Below are 19,550 nucleotides of genomic sequence, written 5' to 3' on the forward strand. Positions count from 1 at the left end.
TGAAGTTAAGATTGTGTTTATACATTTGGGTCTTGTTGCACTCTGACTTTAGTGGTCACGGCAACCAAAGAAAAAGATTGAAAGTAAAACTTCCAACGATGTTTTCACAATTTAGTTAAATCGTTATGTTCATGCGTAAAAGTGACCTGGGGTATGGGAGTCCATAGTATTGAAGATATTCTGAAAGTCCTAGTTTCTATGACCAGCACTCTTTCTTTCACTCTCTTTAGAATTCGGAAGACACCGAAAATAGTGTTCCAGCTCTTGAAAGGAGTATTTGTGAAATCGCTTCTTGTCATACTATGCATTCTAACTATCTCTTCAATGCATCCAACAACAATTTCAAGACTGTGTTAAGAACAGGAACTACTTGGATAAAGCACTATTTAATTTTTGAAAAGCTCTTCAATGAAGGTTTGTGTCAAGTGGTTAGTTTCCTTTAGCAAAAATTACAAGTTACTTGGGAAATATGAGACTGGCTAATATTCATTTCACAATTTGTACAATTTTCAAATCCTATCTGCAAAACTAGGGAAATCTTATACATCCACATCAACCAACCTCTCATCTAATAAAATGACCATAAGATTCACAACTGCCTCTAATACCCAAAAAAGTAGAACCTCTTTCCTCTTTGCTTCTCTTTTCTTGGAACGTTTCTGCGGAGACTTGGTTACATTTTGCTTTTCTTTGATAGCATTTCCCCCAAAAGTTCAGGCTCTATTCGTTTGCCAGTGGTTGTATCATGTATAAATTTCAACAAGTTACAACATATTTCATCCTGAATAACTGAATCGTGAAGATATGGCTTATGATTAAACACAAAGTTGCTGTTTCAGCTTGTCGTGGTCAGCCACTCTTCTCTGGCTTTGTCCGAAACACAGTATAGACAATTATCAATCCCGTGCAAATCATTCTATTGGCAAATCAATGGCGTCCAAATAACCTTTCACAAGTAAAATCAACCCAGGAAATGAGAAATCTTGATCCTTGTGAGATGCATTGACAGATTTGCCAACGATAATCTGATCAATATTCATAAGTTCCCATTCTGAGCCAAAACAGCAAGATGAGATACAATATTCTCGTACTGAAGATGAAAACTTAGGCTTTTGTGTTCTTCCACTTGCATCTTTGAAGCTATTGGGTACATGTGACTTGTCTGCAAATATATGTTTTCCAAAGTAAAGCGTCTCTTGTCCAACAGAATTTCTCAACTTTCCTATTTTCCAATTCCGTTCTACAAGTGAAATAGGCATATATAACTTCAAATCAAAAGGAATCATAACTCTGGACGCCAAATCCGTAAATATAGCAAATGCATCTGCTATTTGCACTTTCATAGATCGAAATTTTGTTGTCCATGAAGCAGCAGAATCCTATCAGACATTGTATTGTTCTAACAACTTGATTTCCTACCAGAGATGAAACGAGCTTTAGTGTAACAGCATTTCAGTTGATGCTCTGTATGTTCTCAAATGTACTGTAGAAAGTTCATTATCTACAGCAAAGGACTCTTCGTAAATTACCAATGGATCTCGTACAAACAAGCCTACCACGTGTTTTTGTATTTTTCTTATTGACTCTTTTTTCCAACCATGTGCGATAAGATTTTTCATTCAATAGGGCTTCCATATAGTTGGAACGCCCCCGGAATCATTTTCTTCCTTGTAGAACAAACAAGTCAAGCGAATCGTGTTGTCTACTTTTTAGGATCTTGTTGCATTTCTTCCACTCTACGACCATCAAAAGATGCCCCTATCACACCCTTCACTTGTCGGGATAAAAATGAATACTAAAAAGTACCGCCTGGAATCAGTATCTAACAAATAACCCTTCATTGTGGGTGTTGTTGCTGTCAATGCTAGCGTAATTGGTGCAAGTATTGCCAATTGATCAAGAAGATAACGACATTCATCCACGGCTTGTGCTTGCAGAGTCACTTGTAAACATCAAGCAACCCATTCCAAACGCCATACAATCACATATAAACATCAGGAGTAATTTATTCATAAGCTTTCCTCCTAAATGTTCCACCTTAATATTCAATGAATCACAGTGGGAATCTTTTTGGCAAACAACAGCGTCAGGAGCAACGCCAAAATCTGAATCTACGTTTTTATTTCTATAGACTGGTCTCCTAATATCCTCCTTCCTCCACGTCGCTGTTTTATATCCTTGTCAAAGATGAAAACCAAGGATACGGGATGTTTTGGGCATCCGGCAAATGGAGCTAAAGTGTATAAGGTCCTAGAACAACATAGTCCAAATTCACTCATCATAGATAACTAAAACCTGATATGTAGTCTATGCCGAAAGTTGGCTCCATCGGGGTAGTGAAACTTGTAACACCGAGGGATAGAATGCTGCGATACTAATAACAATGTCATTCTTGTTAAAAATGAAAATATCTCCAATCTTCGGAGCATCATATTCTGTTCAACCAATTCCAAACCTCATGCAAATCAACGACAACGCACTAACAACAGCCACCAAGAAATGTAATTGTTTTAACAATTACACTTCAGGAGTCCCTTAGACCATTTAGTTTGCACAGTCTGCTCTCTAAAAAAACTCAATGGATAACCAATCACCAATCAGGTTGAGACTGTTCGTATTTTTGTAATTCCCCCAAGACTTCTGGTGTCGCAAAGATATAGTTACTTTTTGTGTTGACTTGTCCACTTGCACAATGATATCTTCTACTTTATTACCCCAGCGTAAAGAGCCATCTATCCCTTGACAGTCTGTTCCGTATATATTTGCAAATTACAAAATGCGATTTCCTTTCACTAATATAGGGCTGGTAGCCTTTCAAGACAATAGATGACTAGTCAAAAAGTTCCCATTGCTTGTCAGTCTTTAGGTTGCGAAACAACTATAATAAAATCCACCAATAACATTTACACTATTCAACCAGTCATCTGAAGTACTATTACTTTTAGTGAAATCGATATATGAATCAACAGGAAATTCTTGGCAAATTCTACGGATTCGATGGTGTCCAAAGGACATTTGAGATGTTGTGTCAATTTTAAAGACAGCTTTTCATCTATTCATATTACAATTCAACTGTCACTTTGTCCAGTCTCGACAACACCTAAAATGTGTTCAACGACGTTGAAATATAGTTTGCAAAGTTTGTCCTGCAAGTAAAAACTTATTTATATAAACTATCTAACAAGGAATACACAAAAGCTACAAACTTGAAAAACAACTGAAACTTTACGAAATAAGAAACAAACTCTCGAAATCATTACATCTTTACAAAAAGACAGAAACTTGGTTTCGATTTAAATTTACTAGAAACAAACATTTCTCGAAAACCTGGTGTTACAAATACAAAACTAATACATGGTTCTGGGCAACTCATATGGGAAGAAAAGTTATATACAACCAAATTTGAAGTTTCAAAACTTTTAAAGTTACAACCAATGTTACAGGATGACAATCACAGATCATCTCCAGCTTTCTCCTTTTCATTTGAATTTTCCTGTTTTGGAGTTACAATATAACGAAATTCATGATCACCGACAGGAAGATCAACAACTACACGAAAACATCCTTTTTCTTCTTCCCAGTTCAAAGGAATAGAATCCCACTCAAGCCAATCTCCCATAAGCAAGACTTCTGAAGCATGTCCGGTATAAACAAATTCTGTCGGAACCAGCTTCTTTTTTAGGCACTTACAAAAACTTTAGTCCACAAAGAAACATGCTGATTTTCAACTCACCTCCAGATACTTCTGACGGCTAATCTCATGTGGACGTAGTTGTCGAGCGCCAGTTGCGGGAACGATAATTCTAGAATCCTTGCTTCCACTTCTGCTTAATAAATTGCCAATCACAGAAGGCGAACGTGAACGAGAAGAAGTATTTTCACTGGAGGATCTACCCACGCGCTGACTAGTATGACCTAGATCAAAACTTTTACGGCCTTCTGAAAACGACTGCCCACGAGGACGAGCAATTTTGTTCAAGAACTCATCAATTGATCTCGATGCTGTTAATCCTTTAGTCTGTGGCTTCGGAGGAAAAAAAGGATCAGATTCCGGAGGGAGCGAATTGGATCTTGAAGGACGTCCACTTTTGGTAGAAATATCAGCTGCAGTATTTTCTCCTTCTTTGTCGTTGTGCTTTGCCTCAGCTTTCTTATCGTTTTCCTCCTTATGAATTACTTGTTTTTCACTACTTACAAAATTTTCCTTCTCTTTTTTTATCTTACCGCTTTCAACTTCGGTTATATCCTTCGTCTCTCGAGGTATTTGATCTGGATACGATGTGCTCTTTCCTATGGAAGGATAACTCTCCTTGGGTGAAAGAGAAGTAGGCTCTGAGAATCTTCTTTCAGAATTGCGTTTCTCCTGTGAAGATGTACGTCCCTTGTTCTCTCCAGAACCAAAAAACTTTGACAACGACGCAGGCAATATACCGAACAATGCAGACCCATGACTCGGTGGTGGTGGCTTCTTTGAGGAGTATTCCTTACCAGTAGAACTTGGAGAACCAAACGAGCCTGAAGTTTGTGAGATGTTCTGCTTAGCCTTTTGCTGAGGAATTTCCTGAACAGAACTAGGGGATTTACCACGAGAAATACCCTTGCAGTCAACTGGTTTCTGACCCTTCATTTGTTCTGTAGAGTACACATGTCCCTTTTTTGCACCTTGTAGTTGCTCACTGCTTTCTTTTGAAGAACTCATTTGTTCATTTCAGGCACAAAGCACAACAACTTCGCTTATCGCCGCAATTTCGATTTGGCCAAATCAGCAATTAGCATCGTGGCATATTCCAATTGTTCCAAATGGACAATATGTCCAGTGGATTTCTAAATATAGCAATTTCTCGAAATGTCTCTCTATTTACATGTACACTATTCAGTTTAGTTTCTATTGGTTTATACAGTTGGTTGCCTCTTCTATACAATCATGAATTTTTTCTTAAGAATTTGAAAGAGGGGAAAATTTGTGAATTCTTTTCAGAACACGTATATGTCTGAAGAATGGTTTTGAACCATATTGTTATCTTGGACCGTTCTATTCTCTGTAACTCCATGAAACACATCTAGAATCTTGATTCTTGTAGAAAGCCTTCTCACCCGCTACACTATTCCAGCAAACGCTCATAGTTATAAATAGAGCAACAAGACGTCATAAATTATTGAGCCCTTGAACTGCGAAGGAAAGCATATTCGATAGTGACATCCTACTAGAAAATGACAATTAACATCTTTTCTATCCAAGATTTTTCAGACTTGGCTCTCATCGCTTTATAGGGTTATAACGTTTTTTTACAGGAACTCACAGAAAAATAGCTTGAAAGGCTTTACTCAGTCTAAAGATTCAGTACTCTCCCAAGACTACCTTCTTCTGCTACAAAAATTGGGGATTTGTAAAACTCCAACTTAAGAATGTCAACAACAGTTCAACCACGTTATTTTGTGTAGCAGCAAGCGTTTGGTCAACAATGCAATCCAACGCTCTTCTCTCAAAGCCCTCCACAAATTTGAATTTTCAATATTTGTTGTGTGTAATTATGAATCCTACTGCGGTGGTTAAACTGGATGAATATCTACAAAAAGCCCGGAAACACTTTGAACAGTGGAATGAAGAGCAGGTTTGTACTAAAGATTTTTGTTTCAGTTTATGAGTATCTTACTTTCGCTTTCCGTCTAGCTTCGGTTCCTCAACCATATCAAAGAAAGTCATTTCACTATGTCAAAGGACTTGCAAGGTTGTTTTCAGGTTACTTTCTTTTATTTGTCTTATTTCTTCTTTGAATAGAAAAAGCAGTGAGTTTGGCTCAAAGAGAAAAGCAATTACTTGAAACTGCCGAGAAAATATCGGAACGACTTGATAGCGAGAAACAAGAAATAGAGGCGGTGATGGCTGGTATATCACAGCTCAAGTCAAAGCAAGAAATGATACCTGAGAAAAAGACGAAACTAAAGGAAGAGTTGGAAAATCAATCGTCGCTTTTAAAGAGTCGGCAACGAGGTAGCTATTGGCAAGGCACTGTCTTACTTCTATTTGAACTTTCATATAGCTTTTTCTGAAATCAACGAGACAAGTCAACAGAAATATGCCAACCTCCGAAACGCTATTCGCACTTATGAAAATTGCTTGGGTCTTCGATTGGAAAGAACAGAAGATGGAAGAATTGCTTTTATCTTTACTCATATTAATCAACAGGTTCCAGAGAGAGAATATTCTTTTTGTATCTTTGTAGATGAAAACGATCATTACCAAGGTAACTCTATCTTTCTTGTTGGCTCATAGTTCTTAAGATTTCTGCAGTGGAATCCTGTACACCGCCGGTAAAGGATATAACTGTGCTTTTGGAAAAACTTAACCGAGATGAGGACCTTTCTCGATTTATCTTATCCATACGAAAACGCTTTCAAGCCATGGTTTCCTAAATATATTTATCGCCTCTATATTTCTTTTGAAGATTTTCAATTTCTATTTCTTCTAAATTGTTTTATCACGGCTATGTGACACTCAACTCTTAAAATAAAGAAAATGGTTTGCTCTTTGCAAGATTTTGTAACAAGGGGTGTAGTCACTAAGGTAGCAAGGAATCAAAGTGAATGCATATAGCATACTGAAAATGGTCAAACAATACAACTTCAAAAGAACTCGGAGTTCTTTTAGTTTTTCTGGATTGACAAGGCTTCGGAAGACATACGTATTCACTCCCTTGGATGCTAACAATAATTTACTTTTGCAGTCTTAAAAAATGGTTGCTAATCTCTTTTGCTCTTGAAATGATAGCTTACATCTTGCTATACAATTCTTGTAAAGTTGTTGGCATTGCGATGAAATGGACTCTGTTTATTTCGAGTTGCGGTGAAAGAATAAGCTGTCGGAGAAAGGAAAGCTTTGACGTTTTGAAAACAGCTTTTCGCTTTAATTGGAAGAGCAACTTTTACAATAACCGTAATGGTATCGCCCGAGTACAACCTGCTGTTGGTATTCTTTCGTGGGTTGGAAACCACCTTGATAGAGTTGTTTGGCACAGTGACTTGACAACAACTCAAAGAAGAGGAAATTTTCTGACTTTATTCAAACTTCTATGTTCCACCTCAGATCCAAATAACAGAAAGGAGAAAACTGATTATTTGATTGACAAGACTTCCCACCCAAAGTTTTCGGAGAATAGCTTATCTACGAAGAGCCCAGAACGCGCTCAAAATGGAGTTGCAGAAAATGCACACGTGAACCCCTCAAGTGAAGAGTCGGTTTCGACTTCGAAAAAGAAACGACGTGAAAGGATACCTCATACAAGAGAAAGAAGGGATATGTTTTGGAGAGGCGTCACAACAGTGAACAAGGTGGAGGCACACGCTGGCCTAACAACTTTTGCGTTGGTTGTAAGAAGCTTAGAGGCCAAGCGTATTTTCTCTCCTCCGTGCTCACCTGCAAGACGAGGGTATCTACTTGCTGACGACTATAATTTACATATAGTTGCTTCTACGGCGTCTTTTGGAAAAAAAGCAGTTCCTCGAGTCAAGGCACGAAGGAGACTAAGAGAAGCTTGTCGTCGTATTTTTCCTTTTCACGCGAAAAGGCATAAAGAGTACACTATAACTGCACATCCGGTGGTTCTTTTTGCAAAATGGGAGGATATATTGGCTGATGTATATGAAGCACTGAAACGAACCAATTGTTATATAGAAGATATAGATAGTTGACATATGAAAGGTTTGCCATGCCCAGTCTTGTCACATGAGTATTCGTAAACAAGTATACGACAACAAATCTGTTGTAAATATATTTGATATATTTGATCAACTTTATTTGAAATCAACAGTAAAAGTGGATAAGCTTTTTATGTGTTTGCTTGAAAGAAGTAGGATAAGCCATTCCTGAAACTCGTTTACATTTGATTGTACAAGGAAAGTTTAAAATCAGAATAACAGCAACATAGTTTAGACATTGAAAGATATTTTAAAAGTCTCGGTAGACAACTCTACGGCGTTGCTTCAAATGGCTTTGAAAACAGATGATTTCTTTGAAAGTTCTGTATTTAAAGAAATACAATTACGTGACTAGGTCGACCCAATTTTGTTGTATTTTGGAGTAAAAAAATGGCTAATTGTTCTGGTCGATTCGCTTTCAAGATAACAGCGGACTCTTTATTTGTAAATTGAAACAAGCCTACTACCTTTTCGATGACATTATAATATGCGGAGACTCTGGATACGTTTTCAAAATTGAAGCGAAACCGTTAAAACTACAACTTGTAGTATAACACGATCTTCCTTCCGTTCCGATTATAAATTTACTCGAAGCAGTCGTATATTAAAGTGTTAAACTTTAACCACGAATATGTGTTATCCGGTGTTCGTTACAATCTTTGGTCAATTCACTTCATGGACGACCTTTCAAGCCGGAGTCGCTTAGTAGACTTGTGGATGCCATAACGCAGTTTTCGAATAGGACTCATGAGAAACATGGACAAAATGGAACAAAGAAGAGGTATAGCGAATTTTTTTCAGTAGCCGCTTCAGATTATCATTGCAACACAGTGTACTGTGATTCTGCAAGTAGGGAGACTTGTGTTGAAAAGTTACATCAACATTGCTGTGGTATTGTGAAGACTTGCTTACCAAGAATATTTTTCAAAATTTGAGCAAGAATACAGCAAGTTGTGTTTTATGTGCATAACAATGTGTTGATACGGGAAATGCTGTCATCAATGTGTGACTAGTGTGGAAGCTATCAGAATTGGCCTTTCCTCCATAGTGTACAAATGTTTAACGAAACTTGCCATAACATGAAAGATGAGCTTTCCAGATGCTGAAACGGTTGCGTTGTTCGCGCTTGCCTTCAGATTGCATTTCCAAGGTTTCAGATGGATCATGAAAGGAATGGAAACAGAACCCTCTATTTATAATGTTTATCCATTGAGAAAAATTTGAATCTCCCTGTATCAGACTTTTCAAAGATACAGGCATCAGTTTGGAAGTTCACATTTTGATAAGAGAAAAGAGACCAAGTCTATCTCTAAATTTCTGAAAAAAGTTGCTCAAAAGGATAGTTAAAATTAGCGGCCAATGACATTGCGTTATGATGTTTGGACTGAAGAAAACGTTCTAGAGTTCAGGGTCATATGAAAGGAAGATTGAAGAGTTTGCTACTTAACGCAAAAACTATTCTCGTGAAAAAAGATACAATAAAGAACACTTGCATGACTGGAGAGTTTCCTATTGGAATGAAACCATTGCAGACTAGGACAACGGATAGAATGAGGCTATTGGGGTTGAACCGTCTTCTGAGCCCTAACACTTGAACTCGTTGTATCCTAAAAATACTATAATAAGAGCCAATCATGTCGTGGAGTTTCAAAGACGCCCTTCAAAAAGAAGAAGCATGTTTTTGATTGGACTCGACGGAGCAGTAAATTCCAGAAAATCGTCAAAGTTTTATTGAAAAACGAATATGAGATGATGAAAAGAAAGAAGAAAGAGAATATTCTTCATAGGAGTGGAAAGGATATGAAATGGTTTGTTCTCTTTTGCAGTTTTCGATTGAAGTACAAATATAATGAATGATAAAACTGTTTGATCCAGCTTATTGTGTAAAAAAAGATACATTCACGTTGACAGGGCTAGCTAGCTTGATTTTTCAATATTTAATCATTTCATTCACCTTGAAAGGGATTAAATTTCTTTCGTTACTAGATAGACTGGATTATAGATCTATCCTCGTGGTTACCAATAGTGATAGGATACAAACGCATGATTGCAGTCATTTTTCTTGGACTGGTAGCCTAAGCTGAAAATATACTCGAAATTTTATGCTGCTTTTGAATGACAAGTAACGATTCTATTAGCTTCGAACTTTTATAGCCGTTGTCCAAAGGACAGTCGTTTGGAGAGTGGAAAAGAAGAATCGGTATGGAAATGTTTTGGCGCTCAAATCTTTTAGAACCACGTGGAAGGTTCGAATCATAATGCGTGGCCGTTTTTTATTAATCGAATTTTCGAGTCGCCGGCCGAATGAGTATCAAGAAATGGTTCACTGGTAAAGCAACCACAACCCAAAGCAACATGAATAAGCAAGAGAAGGTGAAGCAACTGAGTATTGTTCCAACAAAACACAATTCGTGTTGTTCGTCAACAACAAAAATCGAACGAGAGAGTTCTTCCGCGTCTCTACCCTACGAACCGACCTGTTTGCACGTCTCCTGTGTCGATGGAAACGATTCACAGTCGTCTGAACAAATAGTTAAGGAAAAATCCGTTCGGAAGTTTGGTTTGTTTGGTTTGTGGTGGAAAAGTAGTCGAAGTTCTAGTCTAGTAAAAACTACGGAAGGAACAACTCAACAACAGAGCGAACAGCAAGTTGAAAACAACCAGTTGTTGAAAGATCCTAATGTTTTAGCGTTTCTTGAAAGTGTTGATCGCCGTCTTAATGACAGTCGTCTTCCTTTGGATAAGAGCGATATGGTTCGGTTGGAAACTTTTCAAGCACAAGCAATGGCAGATGGTTGCAACGAACTTTTGGATATTATTGAATACTTCGAATGGGAGAATGATCGGTGCTTACTTATTTTGAGGAGTGCAGGTCCTTCCAAACCGTTCTCAGCGGTTGCTTGTTCGTCTTAAGGGGAATGATATGTGGAAAAATTTTGGGAAGCTTCAACACGAGTTTTGTATTCTTTCTTTTTATGAAAATTTGTAATAAATAGTGAACGTTGTATGTGTTGGTAATGATAAATATGAATAAAGCAGATTTTACCATTCTCATGGCCGGGAGTTGCTGTAACTTTGTGCAACCTGTTTGGTTTAGTACAAAGTGTTCTTCCCAGAAACGTATGACAAATCACGCTGCAAGACGCCAAGTTACTTATCCGAATGATGGATATTCTTTATTTCTTGGTTCAGAGCCTTTTTTAGTGTCAGTACGACGAAAAAAGTGCCCCTCAGTCTTCATGGCTTTATGGGGAATAGGAAGTTTTCTGAATAGGTTTCGATTCTTTTCGTGGAATAAGAATATATCGTCTTCGAAGAATGGTAGAAGAAAGAGAGACGAATTGAATCCTTACCGTTCTTTAGGAGTTTCTGAGGACGCTTCTTATGAAGAGGTAGAAGCTGCATACCAGAGACTGGTCAAGAAATATCAAGGCAACGAGAAACAATTAATCAAACTAGAAATGTACAAGGATAAGATATTTGAAGATCAGTTGCGTGCACGAATGGAAGGAAGAACCAGAGTAAAGGTGAAGGAAAGTCCGGCAGAAAGAAGATTATCACAAAAACGTTTTCAACCTCCCAAGTGGATACGAGACGCCATCAAAGTTCCTGATAAGAAATATATGCAACGTACTGCACTTGTGATGTCTATTTTTATTGTTGCAGGATTTATTACTCCCCGTCTTTCCACTACGTGTATGTCTATGTCAGCTATAGCCTCCATAGCTTTCTTATATAACAGAGGACTACCTGAACCTCCCAAAGATGAGTTTGGTAATCCAGGAGAAATAAGACCCACAGATTGGAAAGTGGCGTTACACACAGTTCTGCTTTGTCTTGCCTTTGGTTTTGCTGCTTTGGCAATTGCTCAAGTGTTTTTGTTACACGTACCATTGCCATCTTGGCTTTCACCAGATGGTGTTGTTAACTTGTTCGTTTGCGTGGGTTTCTGGCTTTGCTGTACTTTTTGCCAAACGCAAGATGACCAACAACTTCTCCGATGGAAGTAGTTTCTCAAGCTTTTCGTATAAAAGAGTTGACATGTTTTCATATTATGAAATTCATATTTTGGTATTGTTTTAATTCCAAATAGATTTTGCTTTATGGAATTGCTTCTATCTACACTTGTACTCAAATGATACTTGTTCATATTCCTCGCCATTCAGCTCCCATCGGACCACTTGCAAGATTATTGTTTCTTTGCTTCATTGCGCTTCTCGATGATGAATGATGACCTCTTCTTCTATTGAGTGTAATATTCACGAGGTGCAAAGCATGTCGTGTCTTAAAAAACAAGCAATTGCCTGAAGCTTATCGAAAATGGAGACGGCTCTTCCATTTTGCGTAATAAATGATGGCTTGGAATAAAATAGATATAATGAACAAAACAATTACTTGCAATGACTTCATTCGAGTGTCCGATAAACGGTGATGTTGAAATGATTGCTTAGTAAGCCGCAAAATCACCAAGCAAGTCTCGAAGTGAATGCAAAGGTACGAAAACTCTCATAGCTACTTTTGTAATTCAGTCATATAGCTGAGAACTCAAACAAAACCAATATCTTGACCTTTGCAAAAAGAGTTATCCAACCACAAATAGCTTTTATATTGCTTAAGTGAATCCATCCCGCTACGAATACTATTTAAAACACAAGTTGTACCAGAATATTATAACAAGCTATGAGGGGGCAAAGTCATTTCAACTGTAGAAGAAAAGTTGGAGGTTGCCAACGATAAGTGTCTCGGTGATTGGTAAAAGGAGTTGCCTCTGCTATTTGTGAATCGAGAAAACATTTCTAGCCTGCGAACGGACTATCCAAAGGTCATCAACTTCATATGATATCATTTTTTCAGAGTCGATCAACGAGCCAATAGACAAATAGTTGACCTTTACAAAAATCACAAGTTTTATTGGATTTTTGCAAAACACTGTTAGATCTTACTCTGTAATCGGGTGGCCTATATTTTTTGTGTATGAAGACAAACATAACTTTGTTGTCATGACACTATTTTCTCTCCGTCTATTACGACACCCAGTAACAAAAGACTTTTTTGCAGAAACAGTGGAAACTTCCCTTCCACAGTTTCGCAAAGAAAGTATGGTTGGCCTTGAAGTAACTTTTGACGTAGAAGGAATCAGAAAGCAAGAAAACCTGCTAATTTTCCCTTTAGGCATAGTTAGTGGTCTCTTTATTGGTTCGGTAAGAATATTTGTTGCTTTGGTTTTATGGGTTTCTGAATTCTCTTACGCAAGGTTGTTGGAGAGCCTCATAGTATCATCAAGGATTATGGACAAGGCCGTTTCATAAGTCCACCTTCTTGTAGAAGATTTGCGCTAGATTTGGAAAAACAAGAATTTCTGGAAGTAAGTGTTGAGTGGTGCAAAGTTGACTTGGACTGGAATCTTAGTCTATTCTCCGTTTAGGTCAGTTGGTATTTGGACAAACAACTTTTGTTGGTGAATTGGGTTCATGTAAGTGGTAATTGGCATTTGTTTTTGATTCTCTCACTTCTCCGACAAGTTTCCAACAAATTCTCACTGTCTCTCTTACTTTGTTATATATGAGGCACCTGTACCAGGGAAGCTGCCGCATAAACTCTATAAAAGTGTCGAAATGATATCTCAATTTGATCCAAAACTGGAGAACAACCATAGCTTCAGTTTGTGGTTTGAAGGTTGTTCTTTATCAAAGGAAAATCGTTCTTTACCTATATGTAATGTTCCTGAAGTGAAGTCATTTTTCCAGAAAATTATAGCTGCAAAGAGTGGTATAGTTCGAATCACAGAATATTTGGATAATGGAAACAGTGTAACAGTTGATCAACTGGCAAGATTCTTTTCGTATGTAAGGATTTTGCAAGATACTGAGTTGGCGAGTTACCCATTTTTACAAAAAACTCGAAATTATGCAATAAGTCAGTTGCCGTTTATAGAAACAGATAATGCTTCTGAAGGAATTCGACAACTGCTACATGGACAACAACAAATGAATAGCAATGAACAGTATTCGTGGATGCCCAGAGAAGTCACCAATCAGAGGACTTATAAAAGATTGAAGGGATCCAAAGAGGAGTCTACAGCTATGAAAGACCATCAAGTGGACTGTCAATTCTGTAAGCATAAAGGAAACACGAGTCGTAACGATGCTCATGTTCCTAGTTGGATAGATACCTGGAACTCCTTGTCTAGTGAAGAATCACTTAAATAGTCAGCGTTATTCATTATAATGAAAAACTCTCTGATTTGAAATAAACAAAATATTTATTGATGGACAACTGCTTTTTGGGTACAACTTTGTTGTTGGCTTTTAACAAATATTGCTTCTCGCCTCTATTCCAAATGTTATTCATTGGAGAGTTGTTCATATGCAAGTACATTATAGTTATACGAAGTTTTGTACATGTTCCTGATTCGACTGCAATCGTCGGAGAAAGGTCGTTTGACTCATTTGCTGCATATCAAAGCTACAAGAGAGTTGGAACGATTGAGTTCTTATTGAAATCAAGCGGTAAGAATGGACGTCATCTCAGTATGAAGGGATAGAGCTCATATTTTACAACTGTGCAAAAGCTGATGATCGTTCTCTGAGGAAATCCATATTTCGGTTTGTTGACCAAAAGTTTGGTAAGCGTTCTCCACAGTGTTGTCAATAGTTATTGGAATGTTATTCTTGTTCAGGAACTTGAATTGGCAACGTTAGAGAAGCTAGTTACTATAATCGTCACCTTGATGAAGAAACATTTCAATTGACACAATACTGTATTCTCATACTTTTACGAAATGACGAGGAAAAACTCGAGAAATTACATTAGTTGGATACTTGTAGACGTTTGATTTCAACTCCATTCATTCAACATAGCTTTCATGAAAATAGCAAACAGTTAAGAAGAGTATTCCATCGATATGTTGGTCGCCCTGCTTTGTGACTTGTAAATGGCAACTATCGCGTTTCTTCGTTTTGTGATTATTCTTTGGCTTTAGAAATAACTCCGAGTATTCAACATCGTTTCCAAAGTCAGAAGGTATTCACCCCTCTATTAAGCTGCTAACTCTTCAAACGGTATTTTAAGTCATAAGTGTCTGAGATCTTCGTACTCTCCACGTTTGAAGCCTTTTCCATTGTTGTCCATATGCAAGTTGTAGAACGCCTAAAGAATCCTTGTTGGTTCTGCAGGAAACTAACCATTAGGGGTATCTAAGTTTGAAATAGGATTCAATCTTCTTTTTCTGCTTGATAAACAACGATATTTAGTGCAACAACCCATTCCAGGTACAGTCTCTAAACAAAATGATCGTAGAATGTTGATAACTTTGATTTCAAGTAACAACCGAATGCCTATTTATGAGGAGACAATGATCACCTGATTTGGACTTCTATTTTCTTCTTTTTTGTTTCATCGAATAGAAACTCAATCATGCTTCGCAACGTTACAAATATATTTGTGATATTACTCCTAATACTCTTCATCACTTGTTGGAAGCTTGTACGAGATCAAAAAGAATTCACAAACGTCTTATTTTTTTACTCATAGTGCTTCGTCGAGTATGTGAAGATACCAGCGACACCAATAGAACCTTTTTATATCTTAATGAGAATCCATGATGCGGTTTGATCACTTCATTGTTGGAACAAAATGCAGACATTGCACTCCACAGAATGGTCTCTCACTAACAATTGCCTGTGTTTGTTGAAATTGGCACAAATATTTGCAGATGCAGAACGAGAGGAATGTATAATCACAGATGGAAAGCAATGGAATCAAGCGAAGAATCCTTCTAAAGCAAACAAACGTCTTCAATGGGTTATCAAAGAGCTGAAGAACCAAAAAGTACTTCAAGTTGCCGTTAAGTTGGAAACCATTGGTAAGTAACATCCATACAGACGTCAATTTGCAATTGGTGGATAAGAACAAAAGACAGATACTTAAAGTTGTTGAACCAACGACGACAACATGGTAACTAACAAGAGAAAGTTCCATCTCCAAATGTGGCACTGATTATCATAGAATAGGGATGAGTTTACATTTTTTGACAAAAAATGATGAAACACTTGCGGAATGTTCTGCGTCATGTCCGATGAGTAGAAATGGATAGACAAACTATGTCGAACAGAATCCTCATTGGATAGTGGAGAGGCTTTTTCCTTTTGGTCTGGTTTAGAAGAATACATTTCAATCATACTTTACGAATGACAAGTATCTTTTTTAATTGACGAGACGTTGAAATACTGTCACTACTCAAGGGCTGAAGTTGCGTTGATTCTCGATTGGACTAAATACTAACAGTTGCTCTTGTTGGAAGTGCCAATAATCTTGCTGACTTGCTCTACTTTTCAACTGGAAGCCAATGAACAGAACCATAATTGAAGCTAAACTTTATTCCTTATTACAATGCAACTATCCCGAGCGACTTTCAATGTCGATACGGAAATGAAGAATAGACGTATATTTACTACTTGGCACACTTATGTTACTGAGGTACTGGATAATACCAATCGTCTGTTGCTATATCCTTCGAATATCAAAATTCTAACGAGTACTTTATGGAAAGCTATGGGAATTTATGTCATTTCCGGTTGGTGGCTGTATGAAATTCAGTGTAGATTCCTTGTTGTTATGTTCCACAAAGATAAAGTATCTCTCCAGCAATTCAAAGCCAATAGGAAGAACCTTATTTTCCAACTGCTTTTATAATAAAACAACATTTCGGTACGTGGAAGATAGGTTCACTTGGTTGTTTTTGTTTCCAACGAGGCTTGCCACTCAACACGTAAGACTTTCAAAGTACCATCACCAAAGCTACCCAACCAACAACAAGCCAAGCTTATGTAGGGTATCTGTGTTCACTTCACTGAAAAACAAAAAAGCCTGAGAAGCTGATGATGCGCAAGTCAACTTCGTATCCTATACAAAGTGTGCTCTCAGCTCTATTGGCAGCATACTTTCAAACTTAAACCAGGCCTTCGAGTACCCTCCTTATAAAGAATGCACCCAACAGTCCTTCTGAGTGCACTTGAAACCAAGTGAAACTTCATTTTCAAATGTCCCAACTCTAAGCCTGGACAGCTGATGTTTTGACGAGTCACTTCAAGTGTATGTCAAATTGCAAATTTTCTCAAGAAACTCGAGGCAAAAATAACTCGGATATTTCTGTGAACATTGTTTACAAAATGCTTCATGCGAAAGCAAAGTGAAAAACCATTTCACAAGTTTGTCACTATTTTCTGGGATGATACTCAACTTCTTCCCGAAGAAACAGATTATCATTAGATAGTACTTTTGAGAACTACTTGTTCATGAGATAAAAAATAGTAGGTACTGTTCAATCGACCACATTTTGTATGAAATTTTAATATTTTGAATTGTGTATTAAGCTGCTTCAAAAAAGAGTCGAATACTTGAAGACAAAAGGAGAAAGTTTAAAAAGTATTCCGTCAGCTCGAAACCACAACAGTGATCTTGTCGTTAGTACTCGCATGAAAACTTTAGTCGAATAGACCGAAGCCCAAATCTTCGTCGCTCTCTTCTGCTGCTTCCTCTTTTTCTGCTGCCTTGGCGTCTTCTTTACTTTCTCTTCCGACTGTTGCTGGAGCTGCTCCGACTGTTGCCGCAATTGCTGCTGTCGCACCGGATGGCACACTTGTCATTTTCTGTAAGCCTTGTTCAATTAACTCTTCCAAATCTTTTCCATTCAAAGCTTCCACAACTTGCATAACACGATCTTCTTCCACTTCGATACTCACAGAAGTCAATATTTTCTTGAGATCATCTGCAGTAGGTTTGCCACGTTTGCTTCCGAGCTGTGCTAAGAAATAGGCTGCTAAGTACTTCATCTTTAGACAACTCGACGTGGAGCAATCAAATGAAGACAATGAGCGTCGACGCCAATAGATATGAAATGTGAATGTTAAGAATGGTCAAGTACTCAACGCTCGTTTTGAATGTGTTCAGGTCTTATAGATATCTTTGAAGATACTTCATTATTTCATCTCTTCTTGTGAGCAGGTATATAAAGTATTGGTTCTATTGGAAAAGATTCCATTTTCATACTTAGTCCCTTGTTTGGGCAAAAGGATTGAGTACAAGTTTTCTACTTGTTGTGTAGCGGTTTATTTCATCTTCTTGTAAAGTGTATACTCCAACTTGTTTATGTCTTTACATTTAGCAGTCTCTTTACGGCTGCAATAACTAACAAGTGACGGTTTTACCACTTACTGTACAAAACCAAAGAGCTATTGCAAAAGGTATGCACCAGTTCTGCTCCCTTAAATATGTTCCAAGCTTCTTATAGACTACTTGCTTCCAACCTGCGAAACAAAAGTATTCGTTTTGGAAGAACCCGAAACAAGCTTATTCGTTTGTTATCTTCCTTCGGAGCCATTTGGAAGCTAAACAATGGAGTCCAGCAGTCCAAGGAAAGCAGAAAGAAGAATTGCCCCAAATGTCTTTTTTATGGATACTTTGACGGAAAGGCAAAAAGTATTTTATGATCGAATCGAAGCAGGAAAAATTTTGGCGCAGTGGCTGCAACAAGACTGGAAAGTGGCATCGTTGCCTACCCGCGATGGTGTCCATTTGGATGCCGTGGTATTTGGTATTCCCTCAGGTGGAATTCCTGTGGCAGCAACCATAGCAAAACAACTCAAGTTGCCACTACAAGTTGCTGTAGTGAGCAAAATATTATTGCCGTGGAATACGGAAGTTGGTTGTGGCGCTGTCAGTTTTCGACAAACGGTCAGGTGGAATGAACCTTTTCTTCACTCCGTTGGTTTATCTAAAGAACGGTTACAGAAGCAACTGGAAGAAGCTATAACCAAAGTGAGTCGAAGAACAAAAGCATTTGGAGATCCACCTACGATACTTGTCGGAGAGGAAAACAAAGTGGTCATATTGGTAGATGATGGTTTGGCTTCAGGATGGACGATGACTTTAGCCATAGAAGAATTTCGCAAAATGGGAGCTAAGAATATTGTGGTAGTTGTACCAACGAGTTCCTATGATGTTATTTTGAAAATAGCTGAAGTAGCTGATGCCGTTTATTGTGCAAACATTCGACATGGAAGTAGTTTTGCAGTGGCTGCAGCTTATGAAAACTGGTATGACGAAAAAGAAGAGGAGATGGTGCAACTCATTCGTTCATGGAACAATAAGTAGTCATATTGCATTTCTCATTCCAGAATAATATGGAAAGAGTGACTTGGGTATTATTAGTTGGGTTCTGAAGCTAGTGGCCTACTAGTCATGGTAGCTTTTTTCAAGTTTCTGTGATACTCAGCTTAAGGAAAACTAATCGTATTCTTCTCTCCCTAGTCAATGTTGTAATTACCTGGCTCGAATAAAAGTCACTATAAACAAATCCAAAAAGAATAAAGTAAGTATCTTTGTTGAGAACGAAAGGAAAGAAAAACCCGTACGAGCAATAGCAGAAAAAGTCTTGGAGCTGTTCCATCCAACGAACGTTCACTGGAGTATCAAACAGAACAAGTGTTGCAGTCTTTAAAGAGAAGCGAAGAGAGGCAAAGGATTTCAGCACATCGTTCAAATAGTTGCCGGAACTGTTCGTGCTTTTACAGCTTCTTGAGGTCGTTTGCAAGTCCCTGTTGATATTCAACGGAAGATATGTAACTATATGGAAGTCTTGTGTGAAGTTTCCTTCAGGATTGGTGTTGCAGTTGCTTTGAAAGTCTTTTATGTTGAAGAATTGATAAAGGAGGATATTAAAGTGGTATTACAGCGGAAGCAAAGGACAGGGAGGAAAGATTGCTAGGACTAGTGCTTCTGCATTGATTGAGTGGTTGGAGAATGCTGAATCTTCGGTTTGATTGCAGTATTAGAAAATATTGAGTATTTTTTGA

The 19,550-nt window shown here is 37.8% G+C and overlaps 10 protein-coding genes across 11 annotated transcripts; 6 read left to right on the top strand and 4 right to left on the bottom strand.

Moving 5' to 3' along the window:
* Window position 1: 1 nt before the first annotated feature.
* Gasu_31040 (glutamate--cysteine ligase catalytic subunit) lies at window positions 2-1,630 on the bottom strand. The gene is made up of 3 exons (XM_005705925.1): window positions 1,530-1,630; window positions 967-1,379; window positions 2-830 (listed from the first exon to the last, which is right to left on the bottom strand). Exons 1-3 carry the CDS (start codon window positions 1,617-1,619, stop codon window positions 674-676), a joined length of 660 nt encoding a protein of 219 aa, XP_005705982.1. The 5' UTR covers window positions 1,620-1,630; the 3' UTR covers window positions 2-673.
* A 1,518-nt stretch (window positions 1,631-3,148) lies between these two features.
* Window positions 3,149-4,800, bottom strand: Gasu_31050 (5'-AMP-activated protein kinase-related protein). The gene is made up of 2 exons (XM_005705926.1): window positions 3,734-4,800; window positions 3,149-3,685 (listed from the first exon to the last, which is right to left on the bottom strand). Exons 1-2 carry the CDS (start codon window positions 4,697-4,699, stop codon window positions 3,452-3,454), a joined length of 1,200 nt encoding a protein of 399 aa, XP_005705983.1. The 5' UTR covers window positions 4,700-4,800; the 3' UTR covers window positions 3,149-3,451.
* A 40-nt stretch (window positions 4,801-4,840) lies between these two features.
* On the top strand, window positions 4,841-6,551 carry Gasu_31060 (uncharacterized protein). Its single transcript, XM_005705927.1, has 5 exons — window positions 4,841-5,612; window positions 5,672-5,729; window positions 5,780-5,992; window positions 6,042-6,245; window positions 6,293-6,551. The coding sequence occupies exons 1-5, from the start codon at window positions 5,532-5,534 to the stop codon at window positions 6,412-6,414; spliced, it is 678 nt and encodes a 225-aa protein (XP_005705984.1). The 5' UTR covers window positions 4,841-5,531; the 3' UTR covers window positions 6,415-6,551.
* Window positions 6,552-6,740: 189 nt separating this feature from the next.
* Gasu_31070 (uncharacterized protein) lies at window positions 6,741-7,827 on the top strand. The gene has a single exon (XM_005705928.1). It carries the CDS (start codon window positions 6,763-6,765, stop codon window positions 7,687-7,689), a length of 927 nt encoding a protein of 308 aa, XP_005705985.1. The 5' UTR covers window positions 6,741-6,762; the 3' UTR covers window positions 7,690-7,827.
* Window positions 7,828-9,950: 2,123 nt separating this feature from the next.
* Gasu_31080 (uncharacterized protein) lies at window positions 9,951-10,703 on the top strand. The gene has a single exon (XM_005705929.1). The coding sequence runs from the start codon at window positions 10,000-10,002 to the stop codon at window positions 10,606-10,608; it is 609 nt and encodes a 202-aa protein (XP_005705986.1). The 5' UTR covers window positions 9,951-9,999; the 3' UTR covers window positions 10,609-10,703.
* A 7-nt stretch (window positions 10,704-10,710) lies between these two features.
* Gasu_31090 (DnaJ domain-containing protein) lies at window positions 10,711-12,341 on the top strand. 2 transcript variants are annotated; one of them, XM_005705930.1, is made up of 1 exon: window positions 10,711-12,341. In XM_005705930.1, the coding sequence occupies exon 1, from the start codon at window positions 10,713-10,715 to the stop codon at window positions 11,703-11,705; it is 993 nt and encodes a 330-aa protein (XP_005705987.1). In that variant the 5' UTR covers window positions 10,711-10,712; the 3' UTR covers window positions 11,706-12,341. The 2 variants fall into 2 exon arrangements, with proteins under 2 accessions (XP_005705987.1, XP_005705988.1); XM_005705931.1 differs by having other exon boundaries at window positions 10,711-11,781.
* A 189-nt stretch (window positions 12,342-12,530) lies between these two features.
* Window positions 12,531-14,541, top strand: Gasu_31100 (uncharacterized protein). Its single transcript, XM_005705932.1, has 4 exons — window positions 12,531-12,896; window positions 12,950-13,060; window positions 13,121-13,168; window positions 13,218-14,541. Exons 1-4 carry the CDS (start codon window positions 12,696-12,698, stop codon window positions 13,902-13,904), a joined length of 1,047 nt encoding a protein of 348 aa, XP_005705989.1. The 5' UTR covers window positions 12,531-12,695; the 3' UTR covers window positions 13,905-14,541.
* A 1,514-nt stretch (window positions 14,542-16,055) lies between these two features.
* Gasu_31110 (uncharacterized protein) lies at window positions 16,056-16,980 on the bottom strand. The gene is made up of 2 exons (XM_005705933.1): window positions 16,836-16,980; window positions 16,056-16,780 (listed from the first exon to the last, which is right to left on the bottom strand). Exons 1-2 carry the CDS (start codon window positions 16,960-16,962, stop codon window positions 16,623-16,625), a joined length of 285 nt encoding a protein of 94 aa, XP_005705990.1. The 5' UTR covers window positions 16,963-16,980; the 3' UTR covers window positions 16,056-16,622.
* A 15-nt stretch (window positions 16,981-16,995) lies between these two features.
* Gasu_31120 (60S acidic ribosomal protein P2) lies at window positions 16,996-17,630 on the bottom strand. Its single transcript, XM_005705934.1, has one exon. It carries the CDS (start codon window positions 17,526-17,528, stop codon window positions 17,181-17,183), a length of 348 nt encoding a protein of 115 aa, XP_005705991.1. The 5' UTR covers window positions 17,529-17,630; the 3' UTR covers window positions 16,996-17,180.
* Window positions 17,631-17,670: 40 nt separating this feature from the next.
* On the top strand, window positions 17,671-19,541 carry Gasu_31130 (phosphoribosyltransferase). The gene has a single exon (XM_005705935.1). The coding sequence runs from the start codon at window positions 18,091-18,093 to the stop codon at window positions 18,847-18,849; it is 759 nt and encodes a 252-aa protein (XP_005705992.1). The 5' UTR covers window positions 17,671-18,090; the 3' UTR covers window positions 18,850-19,541.
* The last annotated feature ends 9 nt before the right edge of the window (window positions 19,542-19,550 follow it).

This window comes from Galdieria sulphuraria (genome assembly GCF_000341285.1).
Source record: "Galdieria sulphuraria unplaced genomic scaffold scaf_24, whole genome shotgun sequence".
In the NCBI taxonomy this organism is placed as follows: domain Eukaryota; phylum Rhodophyta; class Bangiophyceae; order Galdieriales; family Galdieriaceae; genus Galdieria; species Galdieria sulphuraria.